Here is a 15,059-nt window from a genome sequence, read left to right as displayed (position 1 = left end):
AGGGGGAGACTTTGGGGTGTTTCAGAGCTGGGAAGGGGACTGGACCAGACCCTGTGCTCTGTGACACTGGCTCTGGAGGGCACATGGACACCTTTTGGCCAATTAGGTGGTGGGTGGAGGTCTTCACCCTGGCTGGCACCCCCGGCCAGCGAGCATCTGGCTCCAGGGGAGTGCGGCTCCCAGGCCTGAGCTGACTGGGAAGGCAAATCCTGGGAGAGATGGGGGCTCTCCAGAGAAAGATGACATTATTGTGCTGGGGGCTGAACGGGAGAGGGGGAGAGGTTGAAGTTGAGATACGCTTCTGTGTGGGGCCATTGAGCCTGGAGGAGAAGGATGACAATGGGGGTATTTAGTGGGAATACGGAGGGAAAGGCATTTGCCCATTCTGCGAAATAAGAAGGAAGCCCAGGACTGAGGGCTCTTGTCCATCCCTGAAGGCGGCTCTTCCTTCAAGAGGCTCAGGCTCTGGTGGTCAGGGACCCCCAGCCACGCCACACCCCTGTGTCCCATGCACACAGACAGCCAGTCCTTTCCCATGTTGCCAGCGGGGCTGCCCGTGACTCACCCTGCCCACCCACATACGTGTTTGCACATGTGTGCATGTATCTGACTATAAGGAATCCATACATATGGGGCATCACATAAAAGTGACAAAAAGGCATAGAGTAAAAAGTGAGTCTTCTCCCCGCCTGAGCCCCGGGCCACCCACTTCTCCTCCCTAAAGCATCACTGAGCCCAGTTTCTTATGTGAGCCCTCTAGAAAAAACCTATGCCTGTACAAAGCAAATCTATTTTTGTCCTTGAAGGAAAAAAAGAAAAAAACCTGTGCACAAGTGATAGCCGATTACACACCCTGTTCTGCACCTTTGCTTTTTCACTTAACAGTAGGTCTCAAAATGTGTTCCAGAGCCTTTTGCTGTGGAGAATTCTATTGTTTGGTGGTGCAATCATTTCTTTAACCAGCGCCCTCTTGACAGACATTCAGTTCAATTCCAGGCTTTTGCTGTTACAAAACACGGTGTGGCTTTGAAATGCTGTCACTTCACCCGTGCACAGGTGTGTGTGTGGTGGAGAAATTCCTTGAAGAGTTGGTCGATGGGGTGTGGAGGGCATTTTTACTTCTGAGAGAATTGCCAAATTGTTCTGCCTAGATGTCTTACCAGGTACAATCCCCAAAGCATTGTGTGCGATGCCCGGTTCTCTGCAGACTGGCAGCCTGGGGTCTTATCATGTTTTCATATCTTTGCCGAAGTAATAGGAAAAAAAAACAAACAAACGGTATCTCATTGAATTTGCCTTGCCTTTCTCTTATCCTGAAGTTTGGCATCTTTATGTATGTTTCAGAGTTATTTGCAGTTCTTTTCCGTGAACGGTTCATATCCTTTGCCCATTTTTCTCTTTGTTCATCTTTTTTCTTATTGATTTATAGGAATATTTTTTATATCAGGAAAATGAGCTCTTTGTCCATGATAGAAGTTGCAAATATTTTCCCCCAGTTTGTCATTCATTGCTTTTTGTTTATGGGTGTTTTTTCCATGCAAGATTTTTACATAGTTCAAGGTATCAATCTGCTTTACGACTTTCTGGAGTTTGTATAGTACTTAGAAAATACTTGGCGAATTCTTTGCTTTGCCAAAATTGTGTATTTTTAAACCTCTGTGGTTTTTTTCTTTTTTTCTAGTTCTTTTAGAACTTTATTTTTCTTGTTTAAAAAAATTGATGCTTCTGGCATTTATTTTGGGGTAAAATGTGAGGAAGAGATTCAGCTTTATTTTTTCCCCAAACGACTTCCTGGTTGTTCCAAAGCCATTTGTTGAATAGTCAATCTATTTCCCCACAGACTTGAAATTCTACTTTCATCCTCTCTTCAATATCCCGTATACACTGGGGTCTATTTCTAGGATCTCTCATCCATTGCTTCATCAGCCTGCTTGGACAAGGACACACTACTTTAATTATTGCAGCTTTGTAATATAGTTCAATATCTGTGCTAGTCTCCTTTGCTTACCATTCTTTTTCAGAATTTTCTTGGCTATTCTTGGGTGGTTTTTTAAATGTGAACTTTCAAATCACTTTGTCTAGTTTTAAAAAAATCCTTCATGTATGTGTTTTCAAAGTGAGGAAAAGTTTAAGAGAATGACATCAGTATAATGTTGATTCTCTCTACCAGTGTCCTCCATTCTCAACTCTCCCTTTCTTACTGAGAAGATGGCTAACAGGGCTGCTGAGTACAGTAGTCCAAGTTGTGTACTGCACAATCCTAGAACTAAGGCTGAAAGGAGCTGCTGGTACCTGCCAACAGGGTATGAACTCTTCTCTCTGGGTAATCTGCCCACCTGCATATATGATCAAGAATATTAATAGCTGTCTCTCCGATAGCATGTGCCAGGCACTTTTCTAAGCACTTTATGTTTTTTAATTTATTTAAGTCTCACAACAGATGTATCCCCAATTCACAGCTAAGGAGACTGAGGTGCAAAAAGTCTAAGTAACTCGTCCAAGGTCAGTGATTTGTGTTACCCACTCATGTGTTCATGACACAGAAATCTGTTCTTGCACATAAACACACACACACAAATGCACATGCAGAGACAGATACACACTCAGACACAGATACACACACATTCAGATACTCATATAGACATACACACAGAGACACACACTCACACACAGGAACACATACCTAGATATATACACAGATGCACACAGACACTCAAAGACACACATACACTGCCGTTCCCACCAGTATCCTTTTCCCATCAGTCTTTGCTCCTAGAGTGCACACACTCCCAGCCCCACTGCTGTGGGGCAACAGCCAGCCCATTAGGGAAAACCTGCTGGCTGGACCATCGCTCTGAGTCCTGCATAGGGTCTCCCTCCCTAGTCCCGGTACCCAGACAGGAAGGGGCCTTTTGCCTTTCAGTAAAAGGGGGGTGGGTGTGACCTTGCTGCTGGGGCTTGGGGAGGGGAGCCTTTGCTTCTGCTAGGCCTCCTAGTGAGGATAACTTGGGGTGAGGGGTGCACAGCACCCAGCTCAGGGCTCCGTCCTCACCGGCTAAGCCCCCTCTTCTCTTCCTCTCCCAAGTCATCATCTCCAGCAGCCTCTGGAATCAACCCATCCAAGCAAAAAGCCATTCGGCTCCAGACGGGCGCCCCCGGGAGAGCCTGAGGAATGAACTGGCAAACGCGGGCGTGGGAGCGCCTCGCCCAGCGAGCGGGCTTACGGGAGGCGGGAGAGTGGGTGCAGGGTGCGCGTGCCCGCGTGCGCGCCTCCGAGCACGCGCAGCGCCCAACCCTCCGACAGTTCTGGCTCGGAGTCAGCCCACATCGAAGGGATTTAATCACTGGGGGCTGGGAATGTTATTGTTTTAAAACAAACGAGGGATGACAGGAACTAACAGAGGGTTTTTAAAAACGCGATTCAAAGGGCTCTTGAAAGCTGCTGGAGAATATGAATGCGCCTTTGAAGTGCGAATGCGCCCATTTGTTAAACTGAGAGCAGAGCTGGCTGCCCCCGCCAGGCGGGGAATCTGTTTCCTTGGCAAACGGGTGCCCGCTGGCCTCTCCGCCCTCCGCCGCCTCCAGAGGGGCGCGAGGACCCCAGAAGCAAGGCACGGGGGGAGGGGGTGGCCACTCCCCCATACACACCCTGAAGAGGCCCCCTTTCAGCCGTTTTTAAAGGCAGCGTGCTCCCACGGCAGTTGTTAAAGAGCGATGGAGAGACGTGCGAGTACGCAGCGTCACCTCCGCGATGGAAACATCAGCGGTCATGAGGAGACTTGCGGAGGGACAGCGGGCCAGGGCGGGCCTTGGCACGTGTCTGCACCTGCTCTCCAGCCTCCATCAGTCCACCCCCAGGGCTGCCCATCCGGTGGCCCCCACGGAGAGGATCAGCAGCAGGGATGGGGTTTAAGGGAGACTCACCCCAACAGTCACAAGTTGAGATTGAGGGACCTTGGAGATGAGGTGGGGGTGCCCTGCAGCGCCGCTGATTGATCTGGGCCCCAAATGTACCTTATAGCTTCTCTTGAGTTATCCGCCTGCGGTAAGCTCAGAGTGAGGCTTTGCAGCAAATGCTGAACGTTACCTGAAAGCCAAGGATGCCCAATTATGGTTGAATCTTTGGGTGAGGGGATGGAGCAGGGGTCCCAGCCCCGCTGACTGAAGCTCCAGAGATTCATGCGGGAGGGGCCCTGCTGCACCCACCCGCGGTGGGCTGACCAGCCTGCAGGGCCTCATCTTGGTTCTCTCCTTTCTGAAGTCACCCCCGCCCCAGTCCCTGACATGTGCGCCTTCGTCTTCTTCGCTTTGTTCCATATCTTAGGCCAAAAGAATGTTGTCTTATGATTTTCACCATCTGGACTCCTAGGGCAGAGTTAGCTCCCAGCCCTAGGCGTGCCTGGGACATCAGCCACCACTGAGGATGGTGGAGCCCCCCTCCCTGGCAGGGACACCCACTCTTTGGTGTTGGAAAAAGAAATGAGTGTTTGCAGAACATTTACTCTGGGCCAAACACAGAACAAGTGTTTTCGCAATTATTATCTTCTTTATTCCTTAAGACATCGAGGTGGCTGTTTCTCTTCCCGTGTCTCCTGATGGAGAAACTGAGACTCAGAAAGATGAATTCTTGCTCACACCCAGGCAGCTGGAAGTGGTAGGGTGAGCACAGACAGGGTGTGGTGCCAGGACCCCGCCCCCACCATTGGGCTGGAGGTCCAGATGCCCAATGCCTGGCCTGCCAGCAGCCCACCCCTCTGTGGCTCTGTGTGATGGGTGGAAGGTGTTTGGACTTGGATCTGACGAGTCCGAACCTGACTCCCCCTTAGCGGCACGGGGCCTTGGGGTCCCTGAGTCGTACCCCTCACAACAATGGGAGTGCGGCTGTGAGCATCAGATGACAAACTTCCTTGCCCTGCGGCGTGAATGCTGACTGGATGAGCCATTGAGTGGGGCTTTCTGGAACTCACTTTCTCAGTCTATCAAATGCAAGGGCTTGGGGGCACAGACGTTGGGAGTCTTTGTGTTCGTGCCTTAAACCCATCTTCTCCATCTACACACTCCCTTCATCAAGTCAGGTGCAGGGTTAAGTGCTCAACCTGCAGGGCTGGCCCCTCCCCTCCCAGCTGTGTGACCCTGGGCAGGTTTCTAACCCCTCTTTAAAAGGCGGATTATGATCCTGTCTAGTTGTGGGCTTGCGTATAGATTAAAGCCCCTGGAAGAGAACTTAGCAGGTGCTTTAGCCCTTGATGTTATTTCCAGATGCTGGCTCTCCCCTGCCTCACCCCCACCCCTGCCCATCGCTTCCCCTAAAGGGCAGGTCTGCTCAGCCATGGGCTTAGAGGCCCCCCTCTCCTTCCTCCATCTCTCTGGATCCTTTTGCCCACACCCCCCTCTTTTGCCCTTTCTCCCACAGGCCAGAGGGCAGCAAGCCTCTTTTTCCACCCCAAAGCAGTTGTTGGTCTAAAGCCCCAGGCCCCTGTTTCTTTTATGACATCTATACTTCCTTTGGCTGAGGTGCAGAAGGCCCACTCCCCTCCTGCTGCCCTGGAAGGAGAAATCCAGGAGCAAAGAGTACAGAATGGATGGGGACTGCGAGGGAGGAGGGATGGAGGCACTGACATAGGGGTGGCAGCCGAGCTGGTGAGCCTGGCGTGGTCTGAGAAGACGGAGGTGGGGAGAACTCACTCTGAATACCAAACCCTGAAGTCAGACAGATCTCCGTTCAAGTCCTTCCCAGCCACGTGCCCTTGGCAGGTTACCCACTGCACCTGTCCCGTCTGCCTCGGGGCGTCAGGGCTCTAGATGAACAACCACGTGCAGGTGAGCAAGTGATAACCAGCGGCTCTGTCTCTGTTTCCCGCAGATGACGTGGCCCCCTATTTCAAGACGGAGCCCGTGCGGACGCAGGTGCACCTGGAGGGGAACCGCCTGGTGCTCACGTGCATGGCCGAGGGCAGCTGGCCGCTGGAGTTCAAGTGGCTTCACAACAGCCGGGAGCTGACCAAGTTCTCCCTGGAGTACAGGCAAGTGCGCGCCCCGCCCCCCCCCCCCACGGCTGCCAGGGCGGCTGGGAGGGGGCTGTGCGGCAGTGTAAGGGGGCTCCCACTCCAGCGCGTCTGGGAGGCTAGGGTGGCCGGCATGGGGGGCTAAGGCAGCTGCCCCAGGGTGAGAAGACCCCGCCCTGCAGAGCTCAGCAGAAGAGGGCTCGGTGGTGGGCCAGGGAGCGCTGCCCAGACAGGGTGGCCCAGGCCACAGTGGACGGGGCAGAGGCGGTGACTGAGGATAGGGGAGCTCACCGCACAGCAGCTGGGCTGTGGCTGTCTCTGTGACCAGATGCTCACCTCCCCTCCCCACTGAGAAGACCCCTGCTCTCTCTCAGGGGGAGCTATTGGAGGGGCCTGGGTCCAACGGAGGGACGGGGCACAGGGCAACCACAGGTTCTATTTGGGAGGGTAATTCGGGGGGTACGTGGAGGTGGGACTCCCCCGCAAGACCTTTGGGCTTCTCTCCCATCCCTGCTTGTGCCCTTGCACTGCGTGCTGGGTTGGGCTGGCCCGTTCCCCCACAGGACACTGCCAAGTGGGGAAAAGGAGAGAGAACAGGGTCTCAGCAAGGGCAAGTTTGCTGCTGGAAGAGTGAGCAGGAGGCAGCTGAGTGGCTCCAGCCTTCCTCCCAGCTCTCCCTTCCTCCTGCTCCTCTTCCCCATCTTGGCCTTTCTTATTGGCTCCCAACCCTATGCCTGGTGATTAATCCCCAGGACTGATGTATAGTAATTGGTTTTGTTGGGGAAACAAGATTGGCTTGCCCTGGGGATCTTGATACAAATCTGCCACCCAGGACAGGAATGCAAATCAGAGGAGGGGGATTTAACTGCTTGAGGATCTGTCCTTTCCAGAAAACCATCCTTTTCTTCATGGAGCAGGGAGGCCAGAGTTCGGGGCAACCCCCACACCCAGGTTCCTTCTGCCCCAAACCTGGACTAGTCAGCTGGTGGACGTGGCCACTTTGGCAAGGGAGGGAACGGGAGGGGCCGGGGCAGGAGGACCATCCCCCTTCTCTGTGGATGGTGAGAGACCTGGACCAGGAAACAGGAGCCCCCCCCCCCCGGTGCTGGCCACATTGGGCCTTGGTTCTCAAGGAAGCCACAAGGAGACCAGAGGGGATTCTCTGAGTGTTCCCTGTGATGGCTTTCCATTGGGGCCCAGAGTCGTTCCTGAACGCTGTCTGGTAACCTGGGCAGGTTTGACGGTCTCCATGAAGACCCCCTGCATCCTCCTGGATGGTGGACGTGCTCGGATGCTTGAGGATGTATGCCGATGGCATACCACACTGCTAGTGGTACTAGGCTAACTTCCTGCCTGGCCCTTGGCTTCTTCTGGCAGGGACCTGGGGGCAGGACCCCGGAGGAAGAGAGCTGGTACTTTATCTGGCTCACAGCCATTCTTTCGGTGCCTGAAACTGCAAGGACGCGAGTGTGGGCATTACACAGAAGCAGATTCTAGCTCAGCTTAAGGATCGGACTTGCCCAGCGATGGAGTGGGCTTTCTTAGGATGCAGTCGGCTCCCCGTCCCTGGCAGCATCCAGGTAGTGGTCAGGGTTCAGCTGTTGATGTTGATAATGAAAATAATAACCGCTGGCAATGACAAGAACTTTGTTGGATGGCAGATGTTATCCTCAGTATCTCATTTAATTCCACCAGCAATCCTATGAGTAGGTTCAGTTGTATTCCATTCTACAGATGAGCCAACTGAGGCTTAGAGAGATTAAACAGTACACCCAAGGCCAGACGGTTGAGTTGGGTTTCAGATACAAGTCGGATGACTACCGGGCTTGAATTCTTTTCCATTCACCACATTGTTTCTCTTTGAAGAAAGCTTGTTGCCATCGCCTCCCCCATGTGTATCCTAGGCATCTTTCTGCTAACCGTCCTTGCAAGTTCGAGAAAACAAAGTTCTGGGGAGAAGGCAGATATTCCATTTCAGAGCTTGGTGGGGTGGAAGTTATTCAGGGGGACATAAATGATCTTCCACTCAGAAACTCACCCTCTTGTCTCCTCACCCCAAAGAAGGCTGGCGGCAGCTGTGTGCCCCAGAACAAGTCAATCAGAATTTTCCCCTAATCGAAAATGTGCTGTACCCACCAGGAAAGGTCAGCACTCCTTAGTGTGGCCTTCAGAACTCTTCATGGTCTGCTCCTGAGGGCGTCTGCCAGTAAACCACAGAACGAGGCGAAAGCTTCAGGCACCTTGGTGGTTCCCAGGATCTTAGAACAAAGAACATGGTACTTCCAGGGCCTATCCCCTCTGGAGTGCTCAGCTGTGCCCACCTCTGGGTTCAGATTTCATTCTCACCCCATGAGTGATACTGAGAAGTTCAGGAATCACAGGCTTACAGTCACATGATTTCAGAGTAGGAGGAACTTCCCTGGGAGTTTCATGTAGAAAGTCCCAATGAAGGGTTCTGATTGGCCCAGCTTGGATCAGCCTGGACCAATCCCGATGGGCAGCAGCATGGAGTGTTGTGATTGGCCAGGCCTGCATCTTGTGTCTACTCCCAGACACAGGACGCTTTGTTGGTGGGGCAGACAGAAGCCACCTGTGTCTACTTCACCGCCCCTGCCCCCAGTGAGGGCCTGGCTCACAGCAGGCACTCTTCCCTTCTTTCTTTCTTTCAATTTTGAAAATTTTCAAATCTTGGAAAAAATTGTAAGTATAGTACGGTAAACACCTGTGTACCTTTTACTCTTCACCAAGAGTTAACAGTATCATTTGCACTCTCTCTTGCTACCTCCATGCGTGCACTTTTTTGCTGTATTATTTAAGAATTAGTTGCAGACATCATGTCACCTCATCTCAAAGTAGAATTTCCTAAGAACAAGGCATTTTCCTACAGAACTACCGCACGATTTTCACACTGAGGAAATTTCACTTGATACAATACTACTATCTAACATACAGTCCACTTTCACATTTCTCCATTCGTCCCACTAACATCCTTTGTGGACATTTTTATTGTTGTTGATGTTGTTCAATGCAGGATCTAAACAAGGAGCACACGTTGGATTTAGCTGTCATAACTCTTTAGACACCTTAAATCTATTATTCCTCGTTTTTTCCATCTTTCACGGCATTAACATCTTTGCGCGTTCAGCCGGTTTTGCAGAATGCCCCCTAATGCGGATTTGCCCAGTTATATTCTCATAATTACATTCACCTTTTTTGGCAAGAATATTATGTGAATGTACATCCTTCTCAACACTTCATCCTTAAAGGCACCCGCTGTCAGTTTGCCCCATTATTGGTGATGATAGGTTTTATCAACGGATCAAGGTGATGTTCACCAGATCTCTCCATTGTCAAGGCGCTGAGGTATCGTCCACTCTCTGGATGATAACTTGAGATTGTGTGAATATTCTCCTCCCCAAGAATCTCCCACCCTGTGGATTAATATCCATCAATGAGTCTCACCTGAATCAGTTATGACCCTGGCAGTTGTGATGAGCAGATCTTCTATCATTCCTTTTATTCATATTAGTTGACATTCTTTTGTAAAAAAGATATTTCCTTTCTCATTCCCTTTAAAATAATTTAGCATCTGTATAAATGCATGGATGATTTTTCCTATTCACGGTGTTTTTTTAAATTGAAGTGTAGTTGATTTACAATGTTGTGTTAGTTTTTGGTGTACGGCATAGTGATTCAGTTATACAGACACACATATGTACACATTCTTTTTCATTATAGATGATTTCAAGCTATTGAATCTAGTTCCCTGTGCTATGTAGAAGGACCTTTATCTACTTTATATGTAGTAGTGTATATCTGCTAATTCCAAACTCTTGATTTATCCCTCCCACCCTGTCCCCTTTGGTAACCAGAAGTTTGTTTTCTATGTCTGTGAATCTTTTACTGGTTTGTAAGTAAGTTCACGTGTGTCATTTTTTTTTAGATTCCACATACAAGCGATATGATATTTATCTTTCTCTGTCTGACTTACTTCTCTTAGTATGATCATCTCTAGATCTATCCATGTTTCTGTAAATGGCATGATTTCATTCTTTTTTATGGCTGAGTATTCAGTGTATTTTGATCCATTCCTGTCATTATTTATCTTGATGCTTGTAGAAACCCAAAGTTGGACAATGGAGCTTCTTCAGACTGGATCCTGGATCCTTTTGACATGTCCCCATTGGATTTCTAGCCCTTTTTTGCTTTTGGCTCAACAGAATGTTCCCATTTCACCACTTGAATAAATGCATACTCAAAATTCCATCATGCAGGAGGTTGGCCAGATTCTCTTCCATGTTCTTGACGTCTGCTTACTGCTGAGGGCTTCCTGCTCTCTTGCAAACCCCAGGTTTTGAGTCGGGTGATGATACCGAGTTTTCAGGCAGAAAGATGGCTGAATTTACTCAGCAAGTTGAGAGCAAATCATATTGGAAGCGGTGTCATGAATTTAACTCTATTTCCCATCCTGTCTCCAAAGGAAGAAGTTTGCCTTCACATTCAATCTCCAAGGGTCTTTATTCTCGGTAGAATCTGTGCTATAACAGACCTGGTGTTTCTGTGTGTGCATGTGTGTGTGCGTGCGTGTGTGCGTGTGTGTGTGTGTGTGTGTGACATCTACACGAAGGAAAGCCTCTGCATCATTCTGAGTATGAGCGACTCTGGCAAGTTTGTGGGTCCGAACCCACCCATGGGGGCAGAGTGGAAATCGCCTGGACGGGGGGTTAGGCCCATCTGGATGCAGTCACACTCCTACCCCTTACTAGCTCTGTGACTCTGCGCAGAACTTCTTAGCTACCCTGAGTCTATTTTCTTACTTTGGAATTGAGCACAGTAACGCCTACCCTAGAGGCTGGGAGTGGGGATTAAGTGAGATTCTATGGGCTACATCCAGTCCCAGGGGCAACAGACATGAAATAAATGGAACCTTAGGATTATACGAGGTGTCTGTCTCGATAGAATAGTGGGACAAATCTGGCAACAAACCCGCCAGAAATCTTGTGTGCAAGTGAGCACGTCTCCTTCCAGGAGGTCACGGGGCTCCGTGTGCGTATGATTCCTTAAGTCTCATACACACGTTTAATGTCATGAGCGTGCGGTGCACACAGGCACGCTTGTGTGACTTCCTGGCTCTGGGATGGTAACTCACACAAAGGTCAGGCCCTCTGTGTTGCCCCTGGAACCTCTTCCATCACAGTGGTCAACTTTGCTCCCTCCCCCGGCCTCCCCTTCCCCCGCGGAGGCATCTCTGCAGGTTGAATCAGCTCAGCCCCAGTCTGCATCCATTTCACCAGCCGGGGCTGCATGGATGGGGGCTACCCCACCAGCTCAGGAAATGGCAGGTCAGGAGGTGGTGATGGGGGAGGAGGGGGCATGGACTGAACCTCCTGTCCTGTGACCACGTCCTGGCAAAGTCATCAACCAGAGTATTTTATCCTGCTCTGGCAATGCCTTTTCCCATAATTATTCTCACACTTAAAATCAAATAGGAAAAACAAATGAGCTAGGCAGACCACACACACGCACACATGGATTCCCACGCATAATCAGGCACACATTTCCAAAGAAGAACTACTGTTTGTCCAGGTTCCCTCGGTTTCAAGAACTTAATATCCATCACCTCACAGAACACAAAGAAGTGTTATTACCCCCATCTTGCAGATGAGGAACCCAATGCTCAGGGAAGTTCCAGAGCGTGGCTGGACTCCTCCAGGGAGCAGGTGATCTGTGTGACCTGAGTGTGTTTTGTCATTTCTGCACAGATGCCCATGGGTTTCCGATCCGGCTCCTCCCACCCTACTCCCTTCATGCTGTGTTTTTCTTCTGGCTCAAGAGGCGAGAAGCCAGGGGCCCCTCAGACCCCCGGGGGCAAGTGTGAGGGTGGGAGGCCAGCTGAGGCTGAGTCCTCCCCGTGGGGCCCCAGACGGGCCCTGCTTGGTGTGGAAAAGGGCAGGTGTATTGAGGGGAAACTCCGGTGAGCCGGGCTGGCCATCTGGCTGGGTCCTCAGCCCAGCCCCACTGCCAGCCGGGCGTCCTTTGTGTCGGGAAGTTGCGCAGGCTCAGTGGTGGGGAGAAAAAAGCCTAGTCCAGGCAGAGACCCATACGTGCAACAGTCCTGGCTCCGGTCACAAAGCAGGGAACTCACACAGAGCAGCTGCAACCTTTGAAATTCTTCAGAGGAGGGGATGAAGAGAAGCTCCCTGGGCCAGCTGCTTTGTCTCTGGCTTATCCCCTGGCCTCCCCATAGAATTGAGGGCAGGCAGCGAAGGCCAGAGGGGCAGAGGCTGGCGGGCATCCCACCGGAGCACGTGCCGCGTGGATACCAGGAACCAAACCAAGCTCTTCTTGACAGCAGTTCTGGGAGATTGGTGCTATAATTATCTCTGCCTCAGAGCTAGGAATCACAGTTCAGAGAGGTTCAGCAACTTGCCCAAGGTCACACAGTCAGACCTGGCAAGTCAGGTTTCACCCAGGATCTTTCAGACCCCAAGCCTGTGTCCCCACCCCCTGCTCCACACTATCCTGCCACACTTGTCCTCCCCCAGAGCAGTGGCACCACCAGGGCCCAGCTTTCTGGGCGTGACCCCAGCCAGCCTTTTAAACCACTGCAGGGGAACTCTTCATGGCTGACACCTGGGACTTAGCATGGACCCAGCCCTGCTTTAAGTGCTTCACTGATGTGAACTCTTGATAGCGAACATCCCAAATGATCATTGACCCCGTGCTTGGCCCCATGCTGGCCACTTTCACTTCGGTTCTTCTTCTCAATCCCTGACCTCAGCGGCTCCTACAGGGGAGGCATCTCGGTACATGAGGGATGTGACATCCTGGTTCAGCTCCCTCCCCAAGGCCTGAAGTCACAGAACTGAGATGAGCCAGGTCTTCCTCTCCAAGCCTGATGAAGGAACATCAGGAGACGCTGATTCATTCACCAGGTGGAGATTTGGGACCTTCTGCCTCCCTGGCACAGAGCTAGGCGAGGAGGACCAGATGAAAGACACCGCCAGCCCTGTCCTCCCCACCACCCTTTGGAAATGTCTGTTCCAGCCGAGGAGCACAGTGTGCACTCGTGGCCTGTAAGTGCCTGGACCAAGAAGCAACAGCAGGTGTTCGAGGCAAAGAGAGTGTCCTAGAGAAGTTTCAGGCAGGCTGTGGAAGACATAGAGCTTGAACCGAGAAGGGAAGAGCTGTTGGGTGTGGACGGGCAGTAGATGGAAGGAGGCCCTCCTGACACGGAAGCAGGTACTGTGTGCTGCTGACATGCTGATAAGAAGGAGGACCTTTGCCCTCGAAGATCGTACCATCCAGAGGAGAAGTGGAATTAAATAATCCTGCGGGTCTTAATGGACTGCAGTTTTGATGAATGCTATGGAAGGAAGGCACAGTCCAAAGAAGACATTAGTGGGGCAGCTGGAACCTGGAGACGATTAGAGGTCACCAGGGCTGGCAGCAGGAGGGCTGCCCAGGGAGCGGTGTGCGCAGACGTGGAGGCGGGAGGTGCTGGGAGGCCAGCGTGGCCACGGAGGGCAGGATGCTGGAGAATTGGATGAGGCCGACCAAGGCGGGTCTTGTCGACTATCTGAGGGAGCTCTTATCTTGTGCCAAAAGCTTTGTGGAGCCCTGGGATGATTTTGCACAAGGAAGGGACACAATCCCTTTAAATGTACAATCCAATGTACATTTAAAAAATATTTAGCCAGGCAGCTAGGTGGGAAGTGGACTGGAGGAGACCCTTTAGGAGCTGGGTTGGTCAGTCATGGTGGGAGCAGGTGATGGCTTGGGCCGTCTAGGTGACAGTGGAGACGGGAGGAATGGATGGCTCTGAGACAGATTTAGGAGGTGGAATTGACAAGACTTGGTCAGCTCGATGCGGTGGGTGAGGGAGGAAGGTAGGTGATGAGGCGATTGATGAAGGGGCCTCTGGAAGAGCCGGGGCTTCGTGGGAAGTCGCTGCGCTTGGTTTTGGATAGTTGGTGAGATATGGGGTCAAGACATCCAGCAGTCAGGCGGATGAGAAGAAAAGCCTGAACTGAAGATCTTCATTTAGGAGTCACTGATGTTAGTGTGACTGTGACATCGTGGAAATGGGCAGGATGAGGGCGCAGACACGGTGCCACGGAGAGAGCGCCTTTGGACAAATGACGTCACCCCTGCCTCAGCTGCCCTGTCTGTTAAATGGGAATAACGAAACTAGTAGCCACCTCCCAGTGGGCCACGCGTGGTCATGAGATCAAACACACAGAAGGATGTCTGGTCATCGATGGCTCTATAAATGGGAAGGGTGGCCTGGAAGCCACCAAATAAATCCTGAATCCCTCCTACCTCTCTCCCCACCCTGCTCTTTCTGGCCGTGGCCTCATTCCAACCCTCCTGGGAAGTCTGGGCTCCTCGGCCTCAATAAAACCGACTCCCATCTGCCCCTTCCCAGCCTCTTTGGAGACTAACTCCAATTCGGCTCTGAGTTTGGACATCCTGTCTGAAAATTGAAGGCTGCTGGTGAGAAAGCTGAAGTGCAGGAATTAGTTATGATGGGCATAAATTGAATTTTAATAGAGATGTACGTGGCATGGAGCCAGTGTACTCAGGCAGAGGGAAGGTAGTAATTAAAAGTTAACGAGTTTAGAAATGTCGTAATCCTCGGGGAGGGATGGGGGACGGGGGCGGGAAGGAGGGAGAGGCCCCCAGCCAAGCGTGCTGTCCTTCCCCTGACCTGGGGGCCCTTCTTCCCGCTCCTGAGCGGTAGGGGTCCTGCCACGCCGGGGTCAGGGGCCTGGCATGGGAGGGAGAGGGCAGGGGTGGCTGGCCACTCTCTGGCCCCTCTTGGATGTCTCTCCTGCCTTTGTTATTTTTCTGACAATCCAAGTAGATGTACTTCCCACTGGAGCGAGTTGCTTCCATCGATGCTTCATTTGGTCCTAGTGCAGGATGAGCAGGGCAGGTGTGACAGCTTCATTGCTCAGATGAAGATGGAGGCTCGGAGACATGGAGAGTCTGGCCCAGCTCCTTCACCCAGCTTCCCACAGTGTAAATACTGGACTCTGGTCTCTTGTGGGG

The 15,059-nt window shown here is 51.6% G+C and overlaps 1 protein-coding gene across 1 annotated transcript in view; it reads left to right on the top strand.

Annotated features, from left to right (window-relative positions):
* SDK2 (sidekick cell adhesion molecule 2) overlaps positions 1-15,059 on the top strand; it is a 247,341-nt gene that overhangs the window by 111,551 nt on the left and 120,731 nt on the right. The window contains exon 2 of the mRNA XM_015235247.3: positions 5,864-6,023. Coding sequence (XP_015090733.1) covers positions 5,864-6,023 — 160 coding nt within the window. The remainder of the gene's footprint in view (positions 1-5,863; positions 6,024-15,059) is intronic.

Source organism: Vicugna pacos, chromosome 16 (assembly GCF_048564905.1).
Source record: "Vicugna pacos chromosome 16, VicPac4, whole genome shotgun sequence".
NCBI classification, from domain to species: Eukaryota; Metazoa; Chordata; class Mammalia; order Artiodactyla; family Camelidae; genus Vicugna; species Vicugna pacos.
This window is presented reverse-complemented; position numbering and strand designations above follow the sequence as displayed.